This window comes from Oncorhynchus keta, chromosome 30 (assembly GCF_023373465.1).
Source record: "Oncorhynchus keta strain PuntledgeMale-10-30-2019 chromosome 30, Oket_V2, whole genome shotgun sequence".
NCBI classification, from domain to species: domain Eukaryota; kingdom Metazoa; phylum Chordata; class Actinopteri; order Salmoniformes; family Salmonidae; genus Oncorhynchus; species Oncorhynchus keta.
This window is the reverse complement of record NC_068450.1, coordinates 28,604,249-28,627,901: the sequence shown is the minus strand read 5'-3', so window position 1 is coordinate 28,627,901 and position 23,653 is coordinate 28,604,249. Positions and strand designations below refer to the sequence as shown.

Sequence of the window (23,653 nt, the reverse complement as noted above, 5' to 3'; positions counted from 1 at the left end):
TTCTTGGCACGGTGTGCTGATTTCATAGTAGCAGGCCCATAGGTCTGTAGCCTACATTGTAGTCTCATGAAAAACGTTTTATGCACCCAGATCTAGGGGAGGTATGTTCTGATGGGAAACATTTTAGCCCATGGAGTAGAAATAGTGTTAGTGTCTTCATACCTCCTATTTGCAGAATAAGGAAGTTGACAATACCAACTAGAGGCAACGAGGTTATTAAGGACACAGTCAAAAGTAAAGATGCTCAACGTGGTTTCCATGTGTGAAAAATAAATGTACACTGGGAACACTAAAATAACACATCCTAGATCTGAATGAATGAAATATTCTTATTAAATACTTTTTTCTTTACATAGTTGAATGTGCTGACAACAAAATCACACAAAAATGATCAATGGAAATCAAATTTATCGACCCATGGAGGTCTGGATTTGGAGTCAATTAAAGTGGAAAACCACACTACAAGCTGATCCAACTTTGATGTAATGTCCTTAAAACAAGTCAAAATGAGGCTCAGTAGTGTGTGTGGTCTCCACGTGCCTGTATGACCTCCCTACAATGCCTGGGCATGCTCCTCATGAGGTGGCGGATGGTCTCCTGAGGGATCTCCTCCCAGACCTGGACTAAAGCATCCGCCAACTCCTGGACAGTCTGTGGTGCAACGTGGCGTTGGTGGATGGAGCGAGACATGATGTCCCAGATGTGCTCAATTGGATTCAGGTCTGGGGAACGGGCGGGCCAGTCCATAGCATCAATGCCTTCCTCTTGCAGGAACTGCTGACACACTCCAGCCACATGAGGTCTTTTGCAGGGCTCTGGCAGTGCACCTCCTGCTCCTCCTTGCGCAAAGGCGGAGGTAGCGGTCCTGCTGCTGGGTTGTTGCTCTCCTACGGCCTCCTCCACGTCTCCTGATGTACTGGCCTGTCTCCTGGTAGCGCCTCCATGCTCTGGACACTACGCTGACAGACACAGCAAACCTTCTTGCCACAGCTCGCATTGATATTCCATCCTGGATGAGCTGCACTACCTGAGCCACTTGTGTGGGTTGTACCACTAGAGTGAAAGCACCGCCAGCATTCAAAAGTGACCAAAACATCAGCCAGGGAGCATAGGAACTGAGAAGTGGTCTGTGGTCACCACCTGCAGAACCACTCATTTATTGGGGGTGTCTTGCTAATTGCCTCTGATTTCCACCTGTTGTCTATTCCATTTGCACAACAGCATGTGAAATGTATTGTCAATCAGTGTTGCTTCCTAAGTGGACAGTTTGATTTCACAGAAGTGTGATTGACTTGGAGTTACATTGTGTTGTTTAAGTGTTCCCTTTATTTTTTTGAGCAGTGTATATTATCATCTTTTGGCTAAATGACAAACAACATAACATTTAGTAGTGCTTATCTATGCTCTTCTCTCATCCTCTCCATCATTGGTTGTTTGCACTGTTGCTATGGAGTGGAAGTAGTTTTCAGCTCTTCTCACCTCCTATGTTCAGAATAAGGACGTTGACCATACCAAGAGACAATAAGTGTGAATACAGTCTAACAGTGCTGCCAATAGCCACAGGACACGGAGGACAGCCACAGATAAACTATATATACAAAAGTATGTGGACATGCCTTCAAATTAGTGGTTTCGGGTATTTCAGCTACACTCGTTGCTGACAGGTGTATAAAATCGAGCACACAGCCATGCGATCTCCATTGACAAACACTGGTAGTATAATGGCATGACTGAAGAGCTCAGTGATTTTCAATATGGCACCATCATAGTATGACACCTTTCCAACATGTCAGTTTGTCAAATGTCGGCCCTGCTAGAGCTGCCCTGGCCAAATGTAAGTGCTGTCATTGTGAAGTGGAAATGCCTAGGAGCAACAACGGCTCAGCTGCTAAGTGGTAGGCCACACAAGCTCACAGAATGAGACTGCCGAGTTCTGAAGCATGTAGCACGTAACAATCGTCTGTCCTCGGTTGCAACACTCACGACCAAGTTCCAAACTGCCCCTGGAAGCAACGTCAGCACAATAACTGTTCATCAGGAGCTTCATGAAATGGGCCGCACACAAGCCTAAGATCACCATGTGCAATGCCAAGCGTCAGCTGGAGTCTTGTGAGGTCCATACAGAAATGGTTTGATCGAGATCAGTGTGGAAGAACTTGACTGGCCTGCACAGAGCCCTGACCCCAACCCCATCAAACACCTTTGGGATGATTAGGAATGTCGACTGTTATCCAGGCCAAATTGTATCTAGACACTGTTGGCCTAGAGCACACAAAGAATTACACCTACCTTGGCCTAAACATCAACACCACAGGTAACTTCCACAAGGCTGTGAACGATCTAAGAGACAAGGCCACAAGGGCCTTCTATGCAATCAAAAGGAACGTAAAACTCAACATCCCAATTAGGATCTGGAAAATAAAATACCCTCTATGGCTGTGAGGTCTGGGGTCCACTCACCAACCAAGAATTCACAAAATGGGACAAACACCCAATAGAGACTCTGCGTACAGAATTCTGCAAACATATACTTAGTGTACAATGCAAGACCCAAAACAACACATGCAGAGCAGAATTATGACTATACCCACTAGTTATCAAAATCCAGAAAATAGTTGTTAAATTCTACAACCACCTAAAAGAAAGCAATGCCCACACGTTCCACCACAAAGCCCTCACCTACAGAGAGATGAACCTAGAGAAGACTCCCCTCAGTCAGCTGGTTCTGGGGCTCTGTTCACAAACACAAAAAAATACTACAGAGTCTCAGGACAGAAACAGATTTAGACCCAACCAAATTATGAGAAAGCAAAAAATAACTAATTGACAAACTGGAAAGAATCAACCAAAAAACAGAGCAAATTGGAAAGCTATCTGGCCCTCAACAGAGAGCACACAGTGGCAGAATACCTGACCATTGTGACTGACCCTAAATTAAGAAAATCCTTGACTATGTACAGACTCAGTGAGCATAGCCTTGCTATTGAGAAAGGTTGCCGTAGGCAGACCTGGCTCTCAAGAGAAATCAGGCTATGTACACACTGCCCACAAAATGAGGTGGAAACTGAGCTGCACTTTCTAACCTCCTGCAAAATGTATGACCATGTTAGAGACACATATTTCTCTCAGATTACACAGACCCACAAAGAATTCAAAAAACAAATAAAATTTTACTGAACTCATATTGGGTGAAATACCACAGTGTGCCATCACAGCAGCAAGATTTGTGACCTGTTGCCACATGAAAAGGGCAACCAGTGAAGAACAAACACCATTGTAAATACTAGGCCACTCGGGAGGCCCCAGTATATGTCTCCTTATGGTAATACTGCACTTCTCCTGACATACATCTTGTTCTTGTCCTCTCAAGGGATGCCATTTAACCAGCTGTCACAATCTCCATATAATCAGCACACAAAAGCCTCGGGATTCAGTGCTCAACAATGCATCCCACTTGTAAAGCAGATGCTTTGTCTTGATGTTCTTCTTTCCTCCCATTCACTCCTTGAAGGAGAGCTCTCCTCGTCCCAAAATAGCCCAGAATGCACCGCACATTGACGACACATGTGCAACGTACACAATACGCGTTAATACGATTTCAATGGAGTTTCCCCATCTCCGCAAATGTGTCGGTAGGTGGCGGTAGTGCACCATAACGTTGGTTGCAACCACTGATAACCCCCACCGAAGAAGAACATTAGAACAAAGATGTTTTAAAGTTCCATGTCCCCTCCTTCAAAAATAGACAATTCAAGAATTTAAACCTGTTGTATTGATATAAAAAATAACGGTGCATCTTTAATTGCTATGAACTTTATAATTGGCTTACTTATTTTTATACTACGCCGTGCATCTGTTGCAGAATGAGGGGGTGGATTCCTGCAATTTATTCTGGTTGGTACTGCCTCGGAGGACAGTGTCTCCCGTGAACCCTGTTGAAAGAGACATTTTTACCAGAAAAGTATCATATGACTGAAATGTATTTTTATTGACAACAATGTAGCTGTACCTTAATAAGAATAAAACACTCTTCAAAGTGCTCCTCGTATACAGCATAGCCCTTTCTTCTGGTCCTCGAAGGACTTCGGCAGACTGATGTCTCTACGGCTGATGTTTCTCACCCATATCTTCCTTCAGAGTAGTTGCAAAAGTGTTTAAGGTTTAATCTCACATTTGATTGAATTTTTTTTTTTTAAATGTAATTACCGGCTGTGTTTTCCATTTTATGGAAATATGACTGACTCTCGTCTCTCTTGAGACCTGCAAGAGCAGCTTGCAGCTGCAGAAGAGACCTCAGCAGTTTCTAGGAATCTACAACACCAGTTGTTTTTTAACCTCTTTCTCTGGGACCCCCAGCCATTGTGTGTGTATAGGTCAGTGTTTAGTTTAAAGTGTATGGTTGTGTTCTCAAACCTTGTTCTCGTATACCTCTACTTCCGAGTGGCGCAGCGATCTAAGGCACTGCATCTCAGTGCTTGAGGCGTCACTACAGACACCCTGGTTAGATTCCAGGCTGTATCACAAACGGACTGTGATTAGGAGTCCAATAGGATGGCGCACAATTGGCCCAGCGTCATCCGGGTTTGGCTGGTGTAGGCCGACATTGGAAATAAGAATTTATTCTTAACAGCTTGCCTAATTAAATAAAGGTTACATTTAAATATTTATATATAATAAATTACACACTACACTGACATTTGAAATAGTCCTTTAGATACTTGTGAGTCTGAGGACACCTCCTGTCAACCTGAACCTCCTGCAGACCACCATAACTACATTTGGCATCATCTGCTGGATTTGGGTCTATGCTCATTAACTCCTGTTCTCTTTCTCACCTCTACTGTACTTTCTGCTGGATGTTGGTCAATGCTTAAGTTCTCCTGTTTTATAGTTCATTTAGTAGTGTAGTGGTAGTATATTGTAGTTTGGAGATAATAGTTTATGATTATGTCCTCTATCCATGTTATTCACCCTAAATGTTTTTAATAGTCCTATACAGTTCATTTAAACAGTAGCCATGTGGTTTTTCTCTCTGTATGTGTAAGGGGATTGTGATGTGAACTCCAGAAGTGAGCAGAAAGGCAGTATTTCTTGCTACTCCTGTGACCAGTGTCCAAATGAGGACCTTACTGATCTTGTCCTGCTATAGTTAGTAGTGTATATGGACTCCATCCCTGTAGTCTGCAGACTTCTGGGGTCTACGTCACACTCCTTCTCTTCAATCAAAACTGACTCATTCCTCCATAACAACCAGTGCCTGATTAGCAACACCCCCAATATGAAGAACATATTATAGAATAAAGACCCACACTTTATCCTGTCCTGTGAAACATTAGAACAAGGACCCACACTTTATCCTGTCCTATGAAACATTAGAACAAAGACCCACACTTTATCCTGTCCTATGAAACAGAATAAAGACCCACACTTTATCCTGTCCTATGAAACAGAACAAAGACCCACACTTTATCCTGTCCTATGAAACATTAGAACAAAGATCCACACTTTATCCTGTCCCATGAAACATTTTCAGTTGCTGTCCTTAAACCTGATTGATCTTGTGAAGCGATGCTCTAATGCTACACATGGTGTATGTCTTTTGGAACATTTTCCTATTGAGGGGATGTATGTGCAGTGTGTTCTGTCAGGTTGTGATGAAATGCTCTACTTTCATGGGTTCGATATGTTCTATATTTTTCAACATGTTAACAGGCATTTAATAAAAGGTGCAACCTTTTGAATTTTGTCTATTTTCTGAAGATGCAAATAATTACAGTATACTATATTTTATGGTATTCTAACCTAATCTTATCAGAGGGCAACAGAACATAAGTAGTTGCCTAGACAATGTTTTACAGACATCTACCATCATTTAAGGAGGTACTTAGTGGTGTTCTACAGCTCGATAAATTACTTTGCAATGACTCAGTGTGACAAATGATGGCTTTTATTGATTGTACAGCATACCCTGGGATAGTCTCATATGTAATATAGCTGGACACATTAGTAAACAAACGTTAGCTGGCCATGCTGCCTCATGCTAGCTATGTTAAACCCAGCTGTAGTTTTGTTTCACTATTGGTAGCTAGTTGGTTTAATCTATCAGTGATCATTTCTTTGGTGATTGATTCGATGGGTAGTCATGGATACAGCACACTACTGATTACACAGCCAACAACATGTGCCTCACCATGCAATAATTACTCCAAATGCATCTTCTCATTATTTATTACATACCTTGGAAACTGGAAAAATAATTTTCCTCCCTTGCTCTGCACAGTATTGCTGCACATCGTTTCATATTTGTATCTCCGTAATAATTGTAATAGTTATCAGTATCTTTGACAACAAACACATGAGATTCCAGCTCAACAATTTAATAATCAAACTGGAAATTATCTTTGCGTAATGATTCGTTTTTTGTACTGCTTCTCCCTCACTTAAACTAACAGAGAACAGTTTACATTAAACACGGTATTTATTGATGACATATGTTTTGGAAACAGAAAACATCAATCGAGAAGATTTGCAGATTGTCGGCCATAATCCATTTTTTTCCCACTGCCACTCACTGGGCTTCCTCTTACTAATTTATTTGGTAGCGCTAGGAAACGCCAACCGGATGCTTCACATTTATACATCCTGTGAAATATCTGTCTCATTGTTCTATCTATGACAAGAACTTCGAGCAGCAGCAGAGTTCGCCATTTTGGAAGGCAGCTTTGTTCGTACACAAAAGTACAGATAAAACCATCGGGTTTTTTTTTTGTTTCGTTTTTTAAAAACCTATTAGTTGTTTGGGGTGCATCAGTCGATATATAAAGTGAGGACAGATGATTTGATGTGTAATACTACAATGTAAACATATAATCTTATATTAATCTTGCTAGCCTTCACGTTTCGTCGACGAACCAGGAAGCTAACGTTAGTAGGCTGGCTTGCCAATGTACAGATCGCTAGTTATTACTTTCTGAAAATTGTTGGCGTTGACGCTAACATTTATCAGATGCATGTTGTTGACGTTATCTGAAGAAGTTAGTCAAGCAGTTAGAAAGGTTTCACTTGGATTGTTGTTAATTTAGCTAGCAAGTTAACGTTAGGTAAATTAACGTAGCTAGCATGTTAGAACAAATACATCAGTCGGTGTCTGTAGAGGATAAATTGACCATGATTAGTTAGTTAGCGAATGCTAGAAAATATTGTACGCTATTTACTGGTTTATGGTTGAATTTACTTCATGACATCTAGAAGATTAACTAGCTATCTATATGTAGATTTGAATGATATTTTAGTTTGTTGGCACTGCAGCTATCCATGTGACGTTAGCTCGTTTTAGCTATTAATGTGAACGTTCATCACTTGTGTGGCAGATGCGACAGGCAAAGCGAATTCGTTCCCCTGGCGTTTGGCTCAGTGAGTTCAGCTGGGTGGAGAGCCGAAAGCGCCAGAAGCGAGATGATTCGAATAGCAGTGCAAGGGAGAATAAATCTCGAAGACGTCAACAACCCCTCAAAACACATGAAGGGTAAATATGACCCAATTTCCTCCCCCACCCAACATAACTTTTATAGGCCCCACCCACAACCAACCCCTAGATCTCTTCCTTTTTACATCTGGCTGGTCATTCTGTCTCTTCAGTTATGTTGGTAGGATCCAGCAGCTATACACATGCCAAATGTTTTCACAGCAATATATTAATGTGGTGAGGACAAGCCATCATCTTATAAATAACTAGTGAAATCTAATCTCACAGCATACGTTAGGCCAACGTTTATTTCAGGAGAATCTGCCTCTTTCCCTGCCCTTGACAGACGTGGTCACAATTAATTTTTGAAGTTGGAACTCTTTATTATTGGAAGTCACTGTCATTTGCCAATATATCACTGTACATTTTATTGCTGGAAGGTAAAACCATGTCTGGTTTCTGTGTCCGTCTCATTGAGTTTGTGCTTTGTGAGAGATGGAGGTTTATGGTGGAAGTTTCCAGGGCAGAATGGGTAGGGAAGCTCTAATAATAAGTCCCCCAGCAACGCAGACCTTTTCCTGGAAGAGACCTGATACCACCAGGGTGCCATCATGACTCTCTCTGACTCTGTGGGGCTCTGGAGGTCCAAAGACTCAGATCACATTCCCCTGCTGAAAGAGCTTCACAGATTCCTCACTGAACCAAAACAACTGTCGTAGCGGACACCTGTGCTTTCGATTTGTGTGTGTTGGTGTGAGAGAGGTAGAAGGGGATTCTGCTGTATTGGGGCGGGGGGGGGTTGTGCTGTGCTTTGAGTACACATACATTCAAGCTGGCTGCTCATATTTATAAGGTTGCTACATGATATGTACTAACAGCTCTTGAGACATATTGCCTGGCCAGTTTGTTGCGTCAGTTTACCCCCAAAACTAGGAATTTACACTATGCTCCACTATGTTAGGCTTTCACACCAAGAACCTCGGAGTGATGATGTTACACTCTGTAGTTGTAAATAAGCTTGTTACTAATTAAATATGTTATATATTAAGCCCCTTGGGATAGGGTGTCGAGGAGGACGTAGGTCCCGGCCATTAGAACCAAGCAGTGGGTAAGTAGGCAGGAGAAGGAGTCAGTCACTTAGCTATCTTGTTGTTTCTCTCTTTCAGGCACTACCTGGAGACCCACAGCCTGAACCAGCAGAGGATAGAGTCTAAGGACAGGAGGGCCAGAGAAGCCAGCCTGGAGATGGGCTACGACGAGGACAACAGGGCCGCCGCCACCAGGGACAGAGATCGGGAGAAGGACAAGGAGTGGCACCACTACAGCAAGTCATCAGGGCGGAGTGGCAAGAGTGGCCGTAGTAGCCGCAGAGGCCGGAGACGCAGCCCTTCTCATCAACGCTCCTCTTACTCGGTATGAGAACATCTTACAGTCTTCTCTCCTTTCCAACCAACTCCCTATATGGTTATTAGTGGTGTTAGCTTTTCTTTGTCAATCTTTCTCAATATGTACCACAGTGAAACACAGATGGGTTAGAATTATGGATCCAATGTTAGTACCAGAATTCACTGAATACCATCTAGGCATAACTGTAGCAGACTAAGCACAAACACCTTTACAAGGCTTCAATAAGAAGAGTCAAGGGAAAGGGAAACGTTATGTATCAGTCATTAACAGTCAGAAGATAACCAAAACTGTATCTTGAAAGACACAAAAATGCATATTTGCCTATTCTACTAGACTGATGGTTTATAATGTTTTGTACCGCTTACTTTGAGAAAGTCTCTCACATGAACCTTGTTGTTGCCATGTTTCTCTTCTGTAACACCCACTATGTGGTGACGCCCCCTATGCCTTTCTCTGGTGGGGCTGAATTTGAATGTGCTGCTCCCGCTGTGGTCCGCTGGCGCTGCCTGGTTCGCAACCCACCCACTCTGAATGGGCCGATCCATCCGAAATCTCTCCCCCACATCCGATCCCCCCCTCTGCCCGCTGAATGAATGAATGGCACGTTCCGTCCCGTTGTGGTGGCCTGGCCTGGTGATGGTGTTCTCTCTGGGCCGGTGATGGTGGTTGATGGTTGATGATGGTGGTGATGGGACAACAGAGGAGCCATCATCGCAGGAGCAGGAAAAGATCCCGGAGTGTTGAGGATGATGACGAGGGTCACCTGATCTATCACAGGGGAGACATGCTAAGAGCCAGATGTATAGAATATATCACTTTTCTCTCTCTGTCAACTAGCTATCTGTTATGTTGTTGCTTTTTCATATGGTGTAATGTTGCAAAATTCTATTCTATTGTAGACACTTGTATTTGAGTGGGTAGGGTTTATCATTGTATTGTTAAATGTGGATTAGTTATTACACCTCACTACATAACATCATTATTAGTGTGATGTGTGTACTGTGTATTATGTTTTGTTGGCTTGGAGCCCTGTCCTGTTCTAGTTAGACAGTATAATGCTAAATCCATATCAAACAAAGCAGCTAGGCAGACATTATGTGGCAGATCAGGTGTGATGGTAGTGGATGCCAGTCATCACTGCTCTGGTTCTAACTAATGCTCTTTATTCCCTGTAGATGAGATTGTGTCAACTCTAGGAGAAGGAGCCTTTGGGAAAGTCGTGGAATGCATCGATCACTCTAAGTAAGTCGCTCACTGGAAAGGTCTGGATGTCACTGTGACAATGCTACCCCTCTCCCCTTTCAATTCAATTTAACAGCTTTATTGGCATGGGGAAACATATGTTACATTGCCAAAGCAAGTGAAATAGATGATAAACAAAAGTAAAATAAGCAATCTAGAAAATAACAGTAAAACATTACATGAACAAAAGTTCCAAAATAATATACATTTCAAATGTCTGTGGAAATAGTTCAAGTACAAAAGGGAAAATAAATAAACATAAATATGGGTTGTATTTACAATGGTGTTTGTTCTTCACTGGTTGCCCTTTTCTTGTGGCAACAGGTCACAAATCTTGCTGCTGTCATTGCACCCAGTAGATATGGGAGTTTATCAAAATTGGTTGTTTTTGAATTCTTTGTGGGTCTGTGTAATCTGAGGGGAATGTGTGTCTCTAGTTTGGTCATACATTTGGCAGGAGGTTAGAAAGAGCAGCTCAGTTTCCACCTCCATTTTATGGGCAGTGTGCACATAGCCTGTCTTCTCTTGAGAGCCAGGTCGGCCTACAGTGGCCTTTCTCAATAGCAAGGCTATCCTCACTGAGTCCACATAGTCAAGGCTTTCCTTAAGTTTGGGTCAGTTACAGTGGTCAGGTGTTCTGCCACTGTGTACTCTCTGTTTAGGGCCAAATAGCACTCTAGTTTGCTATGTTTTTTTTTGTTACTGCTTTCCAATGCGTCAAGTAATTATCTTTTTGTTTTCTCATGATTTGGTTGGGTCTAATTGTGTTGCTGTCCTGGGGCTCTGTTCACAAACAGACCCCACAGAGCCCCAGGACAGCAACACAATTAGACCCAAGTCATGAGAGGACCTGCTTGCTTAGGGGACTCTTCTCCAGGTTCCTCTTTCTGTAGGTGATAGCTTTGTTTTGGAATGCTTGGGAATCTCTTCCTTTTAGGTGGTTGTAGATGTAACAGATGTGAAATGGCTAGCGGTGGTGCGCGCTAATAGCGTTTCAATCGGTGATGTCACTTGCTCTGAGACCTTGAAGTGGTTGTTCCCCTCGCTCTGCAAGGGCCGTGGCTTTTGTGGCACGATGCGTAACGATGCCTCGGGAGTGGCTGTTGTTGATGTGTGTAGAGGGTCCCTGGTTTGAGCCCAGGTTGGGGCGAGGAGAGGGACTGAAGCTATACTGTTACATAGAGTTGAACGTCCCTTTCCTGGATTTTCATCGTTAACGACTATCGGCATAATTCTTCTCTGCATGCATTACTTGGTGTTTTACGTTGTATACTGAGGATATTTTTGCTGAATTCTGTTTCAATTTGGTGTTTGTCCCAATTTGTGAATTTCTTGGTTGGTGAGTGGACCCCAGACCTCACAACCATAAAGGGCAGTGGGTTCTATGACTGATTCTAGAGGTCGACTGATTAATCGGAATGGCCGATTTACTTGGGGCCGATTTCAGGTTTTCATAACAATCAGAAATCGGTATTTTTGGACACGGATTTGGCCTTTTTTAAATTTATATTTTTACACCTTTTATTTAACTAGGCATGTCAGTTAAGAACACATTCTTATTTTCAATGATGGCCTAGGAACAGTGGGTTAACTGCCTTGTTCAGGGTCAGAACGACAGATTTTTACCTTGTCAGCTCGGAGATTCAATCTTGCAACCTTACAGTTAACTAGTCCAGCGCTCTAACCACCTTGCACTCCACAAGGAGCCTGCCTGTTACGCGAATGCAGTAAGAAGCCAATGTAAGTTGCTAATCATAATCACTAGTTAACTACACATGGTTGATGATATTACTAGTTTATCTAGCGTGTCCTACATTGCATATAATCGATGCGGTGCGCATTCCCGATAAAGGACTGTCGTTGCTCCAACGTGTACCTAACCATAAACATCAATGCCTTTCTTAAAATCAATACACAAGTATATATTTTTAAACCTGCGTATTTAGTTAATATTGCCTGCTAACATGAATTTCTTTTAACTAGGTAAATTGTGTCACTTCTCTTGCAACAGAGTCAAGGTATATGCAGCAGTTTGGGCCGCCTGGCTTGTTGTGAACTGTGTGAAGACTATTTCTTTCTAACATACACAGCCAACTTTGCCAAACGGGGGATGATTTAACAAAAGCGCATTTGCAAAAAAAGCACAATCATTGCACGACTGTACCTAACCATAAACATCAATGCCTTTCTTAAAGTCAATACACAGAAGTATATATTTTTCAACCTGCATATTTCGCTAAAAGAAATCCAGGTTAGCAGGCAATATTAACTTCTTATGGTATAGGGGATGGTTGGGCAAAAAACAGGGAAAATGCAGCGAGGCAATTTAAAAAAAAATTATATCAAAATCAAGATTTCATTAAATCACACATGTAAGATACTCAATTAAAGCTACACTCGTTGTGAATCCAGCCAACATGTCAGATTTTTTAAAGGCTTTTCGGCGAAAGCATAAGAAGCTATTATGTGATGATAGCACAATCGTAAATAAAGAGGGTAGCATATTTCAACCCTGCAGGCGCTACACAACGCAGAAATAAAATATAAAACATGCATTACCTTTGAAGAGCTTCTTTTGTTGGCACTCCAATATGTCCCATAAACATCACAATTGTTCCTTTTGTTCGATTAATTCTGTCCATATATATCCAAATGTCCATTTTATTTGACGTGTTTGATCTAGAAAACAGCTTCCAAAAAACGCAACGTCACTACAAAATATTTCAAAAGTTGCCTATAAACTTTGCCAAAATATTTCAAAGTACTTTTGTAATGCAACTTTAGGTATTTTTAAACGTTAATAATCGATCAAATTTTAAACTGGTGTATCTGTGTTCAATACAGGAAGACAACAAACCAACGCTACTTTTCACGTCTTGCGCTCTCAACAGTGTTACCTAGTCCCTAGATGGCCTACTTCTTCATTGCACAAATGAATAACCTCAACCAAATTCCAAAGACTGGTGACATCCAGTGGAAGTGGTAGGAACAGAAAACAGGTTCCTAAGAAATATAATTTGCCAATGAGAACTCAGTGAACAGACAGAGACCAAAAATAAATACAATCTGAACGGTTAGTCCTTGGGGTTTTGCCTGCTACATAAGTTCTGTTATACTCACAGACATGATTCAAACAGTTTTAGAAACTTCAGTGTTTTCTATCCAAATCTACTAATAATATGCATATCTTATATTCCTGGCATGAGTAGCAGGAAGTTGAAATTTGCCAGAATTTTACGTAATTATGACATAACATTGAAGGTTGTACAATGTAACAGTAATATTTAGACTTAGGGATGCCACCCGTTAGATCAAATACGGAACGATTTAGTATTTCACTGAAATAATAAACGTTTTGTTTTCCGGATGCGACCATATTAATGACCAAAGGCTCATATTTCTGTGTGTTATTATGATATAATTAAGTCTATGATTTGATAGAGCAGTCTGACTGAGCGATGGTAGGCAGCAGCAGGCTCGTAAGCATTCATTCAAACAGCACTTTCGTGAGTTTTGCCAGCAGCTCTTTGCAATGCTTCAAGCATTGAGCTGTTTATGACTTCAAGCCTATCAACTCCCGAGATTAGGCTGGTGTAACTAATGTGAAATGGCTAGCTAGTTAGTGGGGTGCGGGCTATTAGCGTTTCAAACGTCACTCGCTCTGAGACTTGGAGTAGTTGTTCCCCTTGCTCTGCAAGGGCCGTGGATTTTGTGGGGCGATGGGTAACAATGCTTCGAGGGTGGCTGTTGTCGATGTGTTCCTGGTTCGAGCCCAGGTAGCAGCGAGGAGAGGGATGGAAGCTATACTGTTACACTGGCAATACTAAAGTGCCTAGAAGAACATCCAATTGTCAAAGGTATATGAAATAGAAATGGTATAGAGAGAAATAGTCCTTAAATACTATATTAACTACAACCTAAAACCTCTTACCTTGGAATATTGAAATCTCATGTTAAAAGGAACCACCAGCTTTCATATGTTCTGAGCAAGGAACTTAAACGTTAGCTTTTTTACATGGCACATATTGCACTTTTACTTTCTTCTCCAACACTATGTTTTTGCATTATTTAAACCAAATTGAACATGTTTCATTATTTATTTGAGGCTAAATAGATTTTTATTGATGTATTATATTAAGTTAAAATAAGTGTTCATTCAGTATTGTTGTAATTGTTATTATTACATTTTAAAAATCGGCCAATTAATCGCTATCGGCTTTTTTTTGGGTCCTCAAATAATCGGTATCGGCTTTGAAAAATCATAATCGGCCGATCTCTAACTGATTAAATTATTTTTTTGCCAGATCCTAATTGGTATGTCGATTTTTATGGTCCTTTTGATGGCATAGAAGGCTCTTCTTGCCTTGTCTCTCAGATCGTTCACAGCTTTGTGGAAGTTACCTGTGGCGCTGATGTTTAGGCCGAGATATGTATAGGTTATTGTGTGCTCTAGGGCGATGGTGTCGAGGTTGATTTTGTATTTTTGGTCCTGGCAACTGGAGTAATGTAGGGTATGTAAACATTATATTAAGTGGCTACTGATACATTTTTTACATGTTTGGCAGCAGCCACTCAATGTTAGTGGTGGCTGTTTAACAGTCTGATGGCCTTGAGATAGAAGCTGCTGCGCCTTCTTCGCCACTGTCTGTGTGGGTGGACCAATTCAGTTTATCCGTGATGTGTACGCCGAGGAACTTAACTTACTACCCTCTCCACTACTGTCCCATCGATGTGGATAGTGGGGTGCTCCCTCTGCTTTTTCCTGAAGTCCACGATCATCTCCTTTGTTTTGTTGACGTTGAGTGTGAGGTTATTTCCCTGACACCACACTCCGAGGGCCCTCACCTCCTCCCTGTAGGCCGTCTCGTCGTTGTTGGTAATCAAGTCTACCACTGTAGGGATGTCTGCAAACTTGATGATTGAGTTGGAGGCGTGCAAGTGCAAGGCCACGCTGTCATGGGTGAACAGGGAGTACAGGAGAGGGCTAAGAACACACCCTTGTGGGGCCCCAGTATTGAGGATCAGCGGGGTGGCGATGTTGTTACCTATCCTCACCACCTGGGGGCGGCCCGTCAGGAAGTCCAGTACCCAGTTGCACAGGGCGGGGTCGAGACCCAGGGTCTCAAGCTTGATGACAAGTCTGGAGGGTACTATGGTGTTAAATGCTGAGCTGTAGTCGATGACCAGCATTCTCACGTAGGTATTCCTCTTGTCCAGATGGGTTAGGGCAGTGTGGTTGCGATTGCGTCGTCTGTGGGCCTATTGGGGCGGTAAGCAAATTGGAGTGGGTCTAGGGTGTCCGGTCGGGTGGAGGTGATATGGTCCTTGACTAGTCTCTCAAAGCACTTCATGATGACGGAAGTGAGCGCTACGGGGCGGTTGTCATTTAGCTCAGTTACCTTAGCTTTCTTGGGAACAGGAACAATGGTGACCTTCTTGAAGCATGTGGGGAAAGCAGACTGGGATAAGGATTGATTGAATATGTCCGTAAACACACCAGCCAGATCGTCTGCGCATGCTCTGAGGACGCGGCTGGGGATGCCGTCTGGGCCTGCAGCCTTGCGAGGGTTAACACGTTTAAATGTTTTACTCACGTCGGCTGTAGTGAAGTAGAGTCCGCAGGTTTTTGGTAGCGGGCCATGTCAGTGGCACTGTATTGTCCTCAAAGCGAGCAAAGTTGTTTAGTCTGTCTGGGAGCAAGACATCATGGTCCGCGACGGGGCTGGTTTTCTTTTTGTAATCCGTGATTGACTGTAGACCCTGTAGACTTATCCCAATCCACGTGATCAAAGTAATCTTGAAGCGTGGAATTAGATTGGTCGGTCCAGCGTTGAACAGACCTGAGCGCGGGAGCTTCCTGTTTTAGTTTCTGTCTATAGGCTGGAAGCAACAAAATGGAGTCGTGGTCAGCTTTTCCGAAAGGAGGGTGGGGGAGGGCCTTATATGCATGGCGGAAGTTAGAATAACAATGATCCAGGGTTTTACCAGCCCTGGTAGCACAATCAATATGCTGATAGAATTTAGTCTTGTTTTCAGATTAGCCTTGTTAAACAGCTACAATGAATGCAACCAGTTACATAGAGTCAAATAAAGTTTGTTCAGGGCCATCGATGTGTCTGCTTGGGTGGGGATATATATGCGGCTGTGATTATAATCGAAGAGAATTCTCTTGGTAGATAATGTGGTCGACATTTGATTGTGAAGAATTCTAAGTCGGGTGAACAGGTGACTTGAGTTCCTGTATGTTATGATCACACCACGTCTCGTTAATCTTAAGGCATACCCCCCCCGCCTCTCTTCTTACCAGAAAGATGTTTGTTTCTGTCGGCGCGATGCGTGAAGAAACCAGCTGGCTGTACCGACTCCCATAGCGTGTCTCATGTGAGCCATGTTTCCGTGAAGCAAAGAACGTTAGTCTCTTATGTCTCTGAAATGCTACCCTTGCTCAGATTTCATCAACCTTGTTGTCAAGAGACTGGACATTGGTGAGTAGTATGCTAGGAAGTGGTGTGCGATGTGACCAGAAGACCGCTTTGTCTGCCCCTTTTACGGCATCGTTGTATTGGTTCGCTCACTGGGATCCGATCCATTGTCCCCGGTGGTGGGCAAAACACAGGATCCGCTTCGGGAAAGTCGTATTCCTGGTCGTAATGATGGTGAGTTGACGTTGCTCTTATATCCAGTAGTTCCTCCTGACTGTATGTAATAAATCCTAAGATTACCTGGGGTGCTGCGGCCTTTGTGGAGCGATGGGTAACGATGCTTTGAGGGGTGACTGTTGTTAATGTGTGCAGAGTGTCCCTGGTTCGCGCCCGGGTATGGACGAGGGGACGGTCTAAAGCTATACTGTTACACTTACGGAGATCATCCATTCACCTACACTGCGTTTCACAAAGACATGGCGGTTGGGACCAAAAATCTCAAATTTGGACTCATCAGACCAAAAGCCCGATGGAAATCTGTCCAATGTCCAGTGTTTCTTGGCCCAAGCAAGTCCCTTCTTATTATTGGTGTCCTTTAGTTGTAGTTTCTTTGCAGCAATTCAACCATGAAGGCCTGATTCACCCAGTCTCCTCTGAACAGTTGGTGTTGAGATGTGTCTGTTACTTGAACTCTGTGAAGCATTTATTTGGGCTGCAGATTGACGCTGGTAACTCTAATGAACCTATCCTCTGCCCTAGAGGTAACTCTGGGTCTTCCTTTCCTGTGGCGGTCCTCATGAGAGCCAATTTCATCGTAGCACTTGATGGTTTTTGCGACTGCACTTGAAGAAATGTTCAAAGTTCTTGACATTTTCTGGATTGACTGACCTTCATGTCTTAAAGTAATGATGGACTGTCGTTTCGCTTTGCTCATTTGAGCTGTTCTTGCCATAATATGGACCTGGTCTTTTACCAAATAGGGCTATCTATTGTATACCTACAGTGTGCTCTCAAACTTAATATCTCTGTTTCTCTCTGTCGTTCTAATCTGAAAGCCTCAATCTCTTTCACAGTTAGATATGTGTGTCTCGTCTGTGATTTCAGAATTGGTTCTCGTGTGGCACTGAAGATCATTAAAAACATTGACCGGTACCGCGAAGCAGCAATGGCTGAGGTGGAGGTGCTGGAGCAGATGAACTCTCTGGACTGTGACCGGAGATAGTAAGTCACGACATGTTATTAGAACAAGCCCCATACATAAACAGAAATCATGTAGACTTTCCATTACGAGGATGATGTGCAGTCTCGCATACAAGTAGTTGGTTATCTGCCAGGCGTACACTTTAATTATGGATTGTAACTTAAATATCCCACTTTAATGATCGGTGTGTCATCAATATCAGACACCATTGTTTTGTCTTGCCTAGCTACATAATCCACTAACTGTGATTGGCTCTGAATAAGATTCTGCTATATTACTGAAATGTAAATCCCTCTTCTTTCTTTCCTCCCCTCTCTCTCCCCTCTGCCGTCTCAGTGGATGTGTGAGGATGCTGGACTGGTTCGACCACCACGGTCACGTGTGTATATCGTTTGAGCTGCTGGGGCTCAGTACCTATGACTACCTGAAGGAGAACAACTTCCAGCCATTCCCAGTAGAACACATCAGGATCATGGCCTATCAGATCATCAGGGCCGTACGATGTGAGTAGTTACCATACAATTACACTTTATAACATGCTGGAATAGTCATTTCATTGGATTTCTGTGGTAGTAAGCACCACCAACACTGGATAAGAGCAATGCTACATGTCTCAACTTAAAGGTTATTGTGTGTTTCCCAAATGGAACCCTATTCTCAATCTAGTGCACTACTAAGTATTTAATTTTGGGGGGGGATAAGTCACCGTTTAGGAGACATACACTACATGAAAAGCTGTTGGGTTATAGTGGGGACTTCAGAGTATATTCCATTGTGGTGTAATAGAACAAAGGGTTGTCTACTCTCCTGCCTGTGTTGACAATGTTCTCTGTGGCTGCTGTTTGTTTCAGTCATGCATAAGAACAAGCTGACACACACTGACCTGAAGCCCGAGAACATTCTGTTTGTGGACTCAGAGTACGACATCAAGTACAACGCCAAAATGGTACGAGTCTGTTACCTGCCACATTGATCTGTGCTGACAAAACACTCACCATGAATGAACTGTGAAGTTGACTGATTTGGTTGTCACCCCTTTTTGAATTTGTGTGCTGTCTGACTCAATCAAATGAATATTTGTCATGACTCATATCTGCCCTACAGAAGCGCGACGAGAGGACGTTGAAGAACCCGGATGTGAAGGTGGTTGATTTTGGCAACGCCACATATGAACACAACCACCACACCTCCGTAGTGTCCACACGCCACTACCGCGCTCCAGAGGTCATTCTGGGTAAGACACATACTTCCTCAATGCTAATTCATGATATTACTGATGTTATGTGATAATGCTGCTTATCGTTGTTGTCTGATGAAAACTTAATCTTCAAAACAGAAACAATTAAAAACTTCAGAAGCTATTTGTAATACATTTTCTTGGTCTTAGAGTCCTGAAATGTTTAGAGTACATTAAGGGGAGTTACTGATTTCATTAAATGTACAAAACTGAAAATGAGGAATAACAGAGTTCCAGGGTTTTCATCAGACTGCGACATTACTCAGACCTAGACTGCATCCAGGTGGCATAGGGAACCATTTGGGCTGCATCCCTGTTTCTCTGTTGCTGATGTCACGCTTCTCTCTCTGTGTAGATCTGTGGAGTCTGGGTTGTAATGCTTCTCTCTCTGTGTAGATCTGTGGAGTCTGGGCTGTAATGCTTCTCTCTCTGTGGAGTCTGGGCTGTAATGCTTTTCTCTCTGTGTAGATCTGTGGAGTCTGGGTTGTAATGCTTCTCTCTCTGTGTAGATCTGTGGAGTCTGGGCTGTAATGCTTCTCTCTCTGTGGAGTCTGGGCTGTAATGCTTTTCTCTCTGTGTAGATCTGTGGAGTCTGGGTTGTAATGCTTTTCTCTCTGTGTAGATCTGTGGAGTCTGGGTTGTAATGCTTCTCTCTCTGTGTAGATCTGTGGAGTCTGGGTTGTAATGCTTCTCTCTCTGTGTAGATCTGTGGAGTCTGGGTTGTAATGCTTCTCCCTCTGTGGAGTCTGGGCTGTAATGCTTCACTCTCTGTGTAGATCTGTGGAGTCTGGGCTGTAATGCTTCTCCCTCTGTGTAGATCTGTGGAGTCTGGGCTGTAATGCTTCTCCCTCTGTGTAGATCTGTGGAGTCTGGGTTGTAATGCTTCTCCCTCTGTGTAGATCTGTGGAGTCTGGGTTGTAATGCTTCTCCCTTTGTGTAGATCTGTGGAGTCTGGGCTGTAATGCTTCACTCTCTGTGTAGATCTGTGGAGTCTGGGCTGTAATGCTTCTCCCTCTGTGTAGATCTGGGCTGGGACCATGCCTGTGACGTGTGGAGTCTGGGCTGTAATGCTTCACTCTCTGTGTAGATCTGTGGAGTCTGGGCTGTAATGCTTCTCCCTCTGTGTAGATCTGGGCTGGGACCATGCCTGTGACGTGTGGAGTCTGGGCTGTAATGCTTCACTCTGTGTAGATCTGTGGAGTCTGGGCTGTAATGCTTCTCCCTCTGTGTAGATTTGTGGAGTCTGGGCTGTAATGCGTCTCCCTCTGTGTAGATTTGTAGAGTCTGGGCTGTAATGCTTCTCTCTCTGTGTAGATCTGTGGAGTCTGGGCTGTAATGCTTCTCCCTCTGTGTAGATTTGTGGAGTCTGGGCTGTAATGCGTCTCCCTCTGTGTAGATCTGTAGTCTGGGCTGTAATGCTTCTCTCTCTGTGTAGATCTGGGCTGGGACCATGCCTGTGACGTGTGGAGTCTGGGCTGTATCCTCATAGAGTACTACCTGGGATCAACTCTCTTCCAGGTGGGGGACTGTCGGCTATCCACAGTATCATCATACTAATAATACCTTCTGAATCATGTATTCATCTCAAGCTGTTCTATGCATAGGTAGATCACAGGGGTTTTCCTGCATAGAAAAGGTAAGTGTTAAGGGTCGCCTAAGTCCATACATTTTTTTTTTATATAATAATCATAATTTGTATGGAAAGACATTTTCAGTGTAAACTTGAAACGACTAAAACCAGATAATGTATGTGGAAAATATATATATTTTAAAAATAAGATCATATTTGAGAACTATTAATTGCTTAAATAAAAGCTACACAGTCAGCGAGAATCTAAAATTTAAAAAATGATCCCTTCAGGGCTATTTTGTCATGGCATGGGGCCCCCATTGATTTTGTTATAGGGTTTAAGACACTCAGATAGCATAAGAACACGGCATAAGCCATGGCAAAATGTGTAGATTTACTGGAAATTAGCTTTGAAACCGCAAATGTGTGGAATTGCAGGAAATTAGTTTTAGAACAGCAACATTTTGTTATTGCGGCCAATAGAGCTTTCAAATTTGCCACCACACCCACCACCTAAGCCCTATTTTGATCCAGAAAAAACTCTGGCTCACTGTGTCCTGGGTGTAACATTAGACTCCTCTCTGTGGCTCTTGTGTTCTCTCCTCCAGACCCACGACAGTAAAGAACACCTGGCTATGATGGAGAGGGTCCTGGGCCCCATACCGGTACATCTCCTGCAGAAAACCAAGAAGCGGCGGTATGTCCATCGGTACCAGCTGGACTGGGATGCACTCAGCTCCTCTGGGAGATACGTGAGGAAACACTGCAAACCACTCAAGGTAAGGAGGGCCTCCAGCAATATGGCCAACCTATTCTGTTTCCTCAATTCATTTAATGGAACTGGCCCTATAGATACCTGTGATATAAAGACGTCTGAATCAGTGTTGTTGTGGTCATTGATATCAATAAATTTGACCATCTCCTCTCCTCCACCTCTTCCATCCCCCCGCTGTCCCCTCAGCAATACATGATGGTCCAGAGCTTGGACCACGACCAGCTGTTTGACCTGATCCAGAAGATGCTGGAGTACGACCCAGCTAAACGCCTCTCCCTGGACCAGGCTCTCAGACACCCCTTCTTCACCTGCCTACGCAAGGCCACCAGGAAATGACCTTTAACCCCAGCGTGGACCCCAACCTGACCCTGCCTATCATCGTGACAATCATCACAACCGTTGTGGCCATGACCATCACCATGACAACTGTGATGATTGACGATCGCCATAGCCCTACATTGACTCTCCGAGAGAGATCGTTTACCTCTGGCTGTATCAGTCCGCCCACGTGGCTTTTGTCCATTGCTGTCATGCTAGTTAGTGTTAATGTATTGCGAGTTGTATCGTTGTAGCAACCAGGTTCACTGATGAAGCTGGTGCGTTATTCTATGGGCTGTCAGACTTAATCAGTTAGCTCCAGTTAACGTTGTTTTTTTAATTGCGATTTATCGCATTGCCTAAATGCTTTCCAAAGATACTGAAAACATCCCAAATACATAACCTATTCAGCTCAAAACTAGTTGACATTGAGGTTAAAGAAAGTGTGCTTTTTCAATTTACCTAATTCTGCTAACTGTTAGGCAAAATCAAGATGTCAATATTCTTGTAATGTTTTTGTATAAAAAAAATCTTACATTTCACCTTAATTTGAGCAAATTGAGAATTTGCGATTAATCAAAGCAAATGTTGTAAATGTTTTTTGTCTGACTGCCCTGAGGTTTTCCCCCAAGTCTCTTTTTTCAGTATGACTGGATTTGTAACTTTTGGAATATCGCTGTGTGTTTGCATTGGTCAATAAAAACGCAGTTATGTCACAACACAATGCCACAGATGTCTCATGTTTTGGGGGTGATTGCAGTTGGCATGCTGACTGCAGCAATGTCCACCAGAGCTGTTGCCATATAATTTCATGTTATTTTTTTCCAATAAGCCCCTTCCAATGTCGTTTTAAAGAATTTTGCGGTACATCCAACCGGCCTCACAACCACAGACCACATGTAACCGGGCCAGGACCTCCACATCCGCTTCTTCACCTGTGGGATCGTCTGAGACCAGCCACCAGAACAGCTGATGTAACTGGGTTTACAAAACCGAACAATTATTGCACAAACTCAGAAACCGTCTCAGAGAAGCTCATCTGCTTGCTCGTCGTCCTCACCAGAGTCTTGACCTGACTGTAGTTCGGCATTGTAACTTCAGTGGGCAAATGCTCGCCTTCAATGGCCCTGGCACAGAAAAGTGGTTTCAACTACCGGGCAGATGGTGGACAGCGTGTGGGTGAGGAGTTTGCTGATGTCAACGTTGTAAACTGCCTCATGGTGGGGTTATGGTATGGGCAGGAATAAGTAACAGATAACAAACACAATTGCTTTTTATCAATGGCAATTTGAATGCACAGAGAAACCATGACGAGATCCTGAGGCCCGTTGTCGTGCCGTTCACCCGCCGCCATCACCACATGTTTCAGCAGGACATCCTGTTGCAAGGATCTGTACACAATTCCTGGAAGATGAAAATGTCACCGTTCCTCCATGAACTGCATACTCACCAGACATGTCACCCATTGTACTTGTTTGGGATGCTCTGGATCGATGTGCACGACACCATGTTCCAGTTCCTGCCAATATCCAGCAACTTCGTACAGCCATGGAAGAGGAGTGGGACAACACTCCACAGGGCGCAATCAAAAGCCTGATCAACTCTATGCGAAGGAGATGTGTCGCGATGAACGAGGAAAAAGGTGGTCACACCAGATACTGACTGGTTTTCTGATCCACGGCCATGCCTTTTTTTAAAGGTACTGTATCTGTGACCAACAGATGCATATCTGTATACCAGTCATGTGAAATCCATAGGTCAGGGCCTAATGAATTAATTTAAATTGATTGATTTCCTTATATGAACTGTAACTCGGTAAAATCTTTGAAATGGTTGTATGTTGTGTTTTTATGTTTGTTCAGTGTATAGCAGTGGAGGCTGCTGAGGGGAGAACGACTCATAATAATGGCCGGAGCAGCGCAAATCGATTGGCATCAAAAACCTGGAAACCATGTGTTTAATGTATTTGATGCCATTCCACTGATTCTGTTCGTCATTGCCACGAGCCCGTCCTCC

At 43.2% G+C, this 23,653-nt stretch overlaps 1 protein-coding gene across 5 annotated transcripts; it reads left to right on the top strand.

Annotated features, from left to right (window-relative positions):
- The first annotated feature begins 6,654 nt into the window (after positions 1-6,654).
- Positions 6,655-22,361, top strand: clk4a (CDC-like kinase 4a). Of its 5 annotated transcripts, none has more exons than XM_035744129.2 (12): positions 6,655-6,823; positions 7,371-7,525; positions 8,632-8,878; positions 9,573-9,672; positions 10,048-10,114; positions 17,641-17,757; positions 18,074-18,240; positions 18,589-18,683; positions 18,842-18,971; positions 20,410-20,492; positions 21,153-21,323; positions 21,506-22,361. In XM_035744129.2, the coding sequence occupies exons 2-12, from the start codon at positions 7,371-7,373 to the stop codon at positions 21,653-21,655; spliced, it is 1,482 nt and encodes a 493-aa protein (XP_035600022.1). In that variant the 5' UTR covers positions 6,655-6,823; the 3' UTR covers positions 21,656-22,361. The 5 variants fall into 5 exon arrangements, with proteins under 5 accessions (XP_035600022.1, XP_035600021.2, XP_035600024.1 ...); XM_035744128.2 differs by having other exon boundaries at positions 6,658-6,738; XM_035744131.2 differs by having other exon boundaries at positions 6,672-6,858.
- The last annotated feature ends 1,292 nt before the right edge of the window (positions 22,362-23,653 follow it).

Coding starts and splice junctions, on each gene's coding strand:
- clk4a (XM_035744128.2), top strand. CDS start 6,673: ATGACAAGAACTTCGAGCAGCAGCAGAGTTCGCCATTTTGGAAGGCAG. Junction 9,673..10,047: donor AGACATGCTAAGAGCCAGAT/GTATAGAATATA, acceptor TATTCCCTGTAG/ATGAGATTGTGTCAACTCTA. Junction 18,972..20,409: donor CGCTCCAGAGGTCATTCTGG/GTAAGACACATA, acceptor CTCTCTGTGTAG/ATCTGGGCTGGGACCATGCC.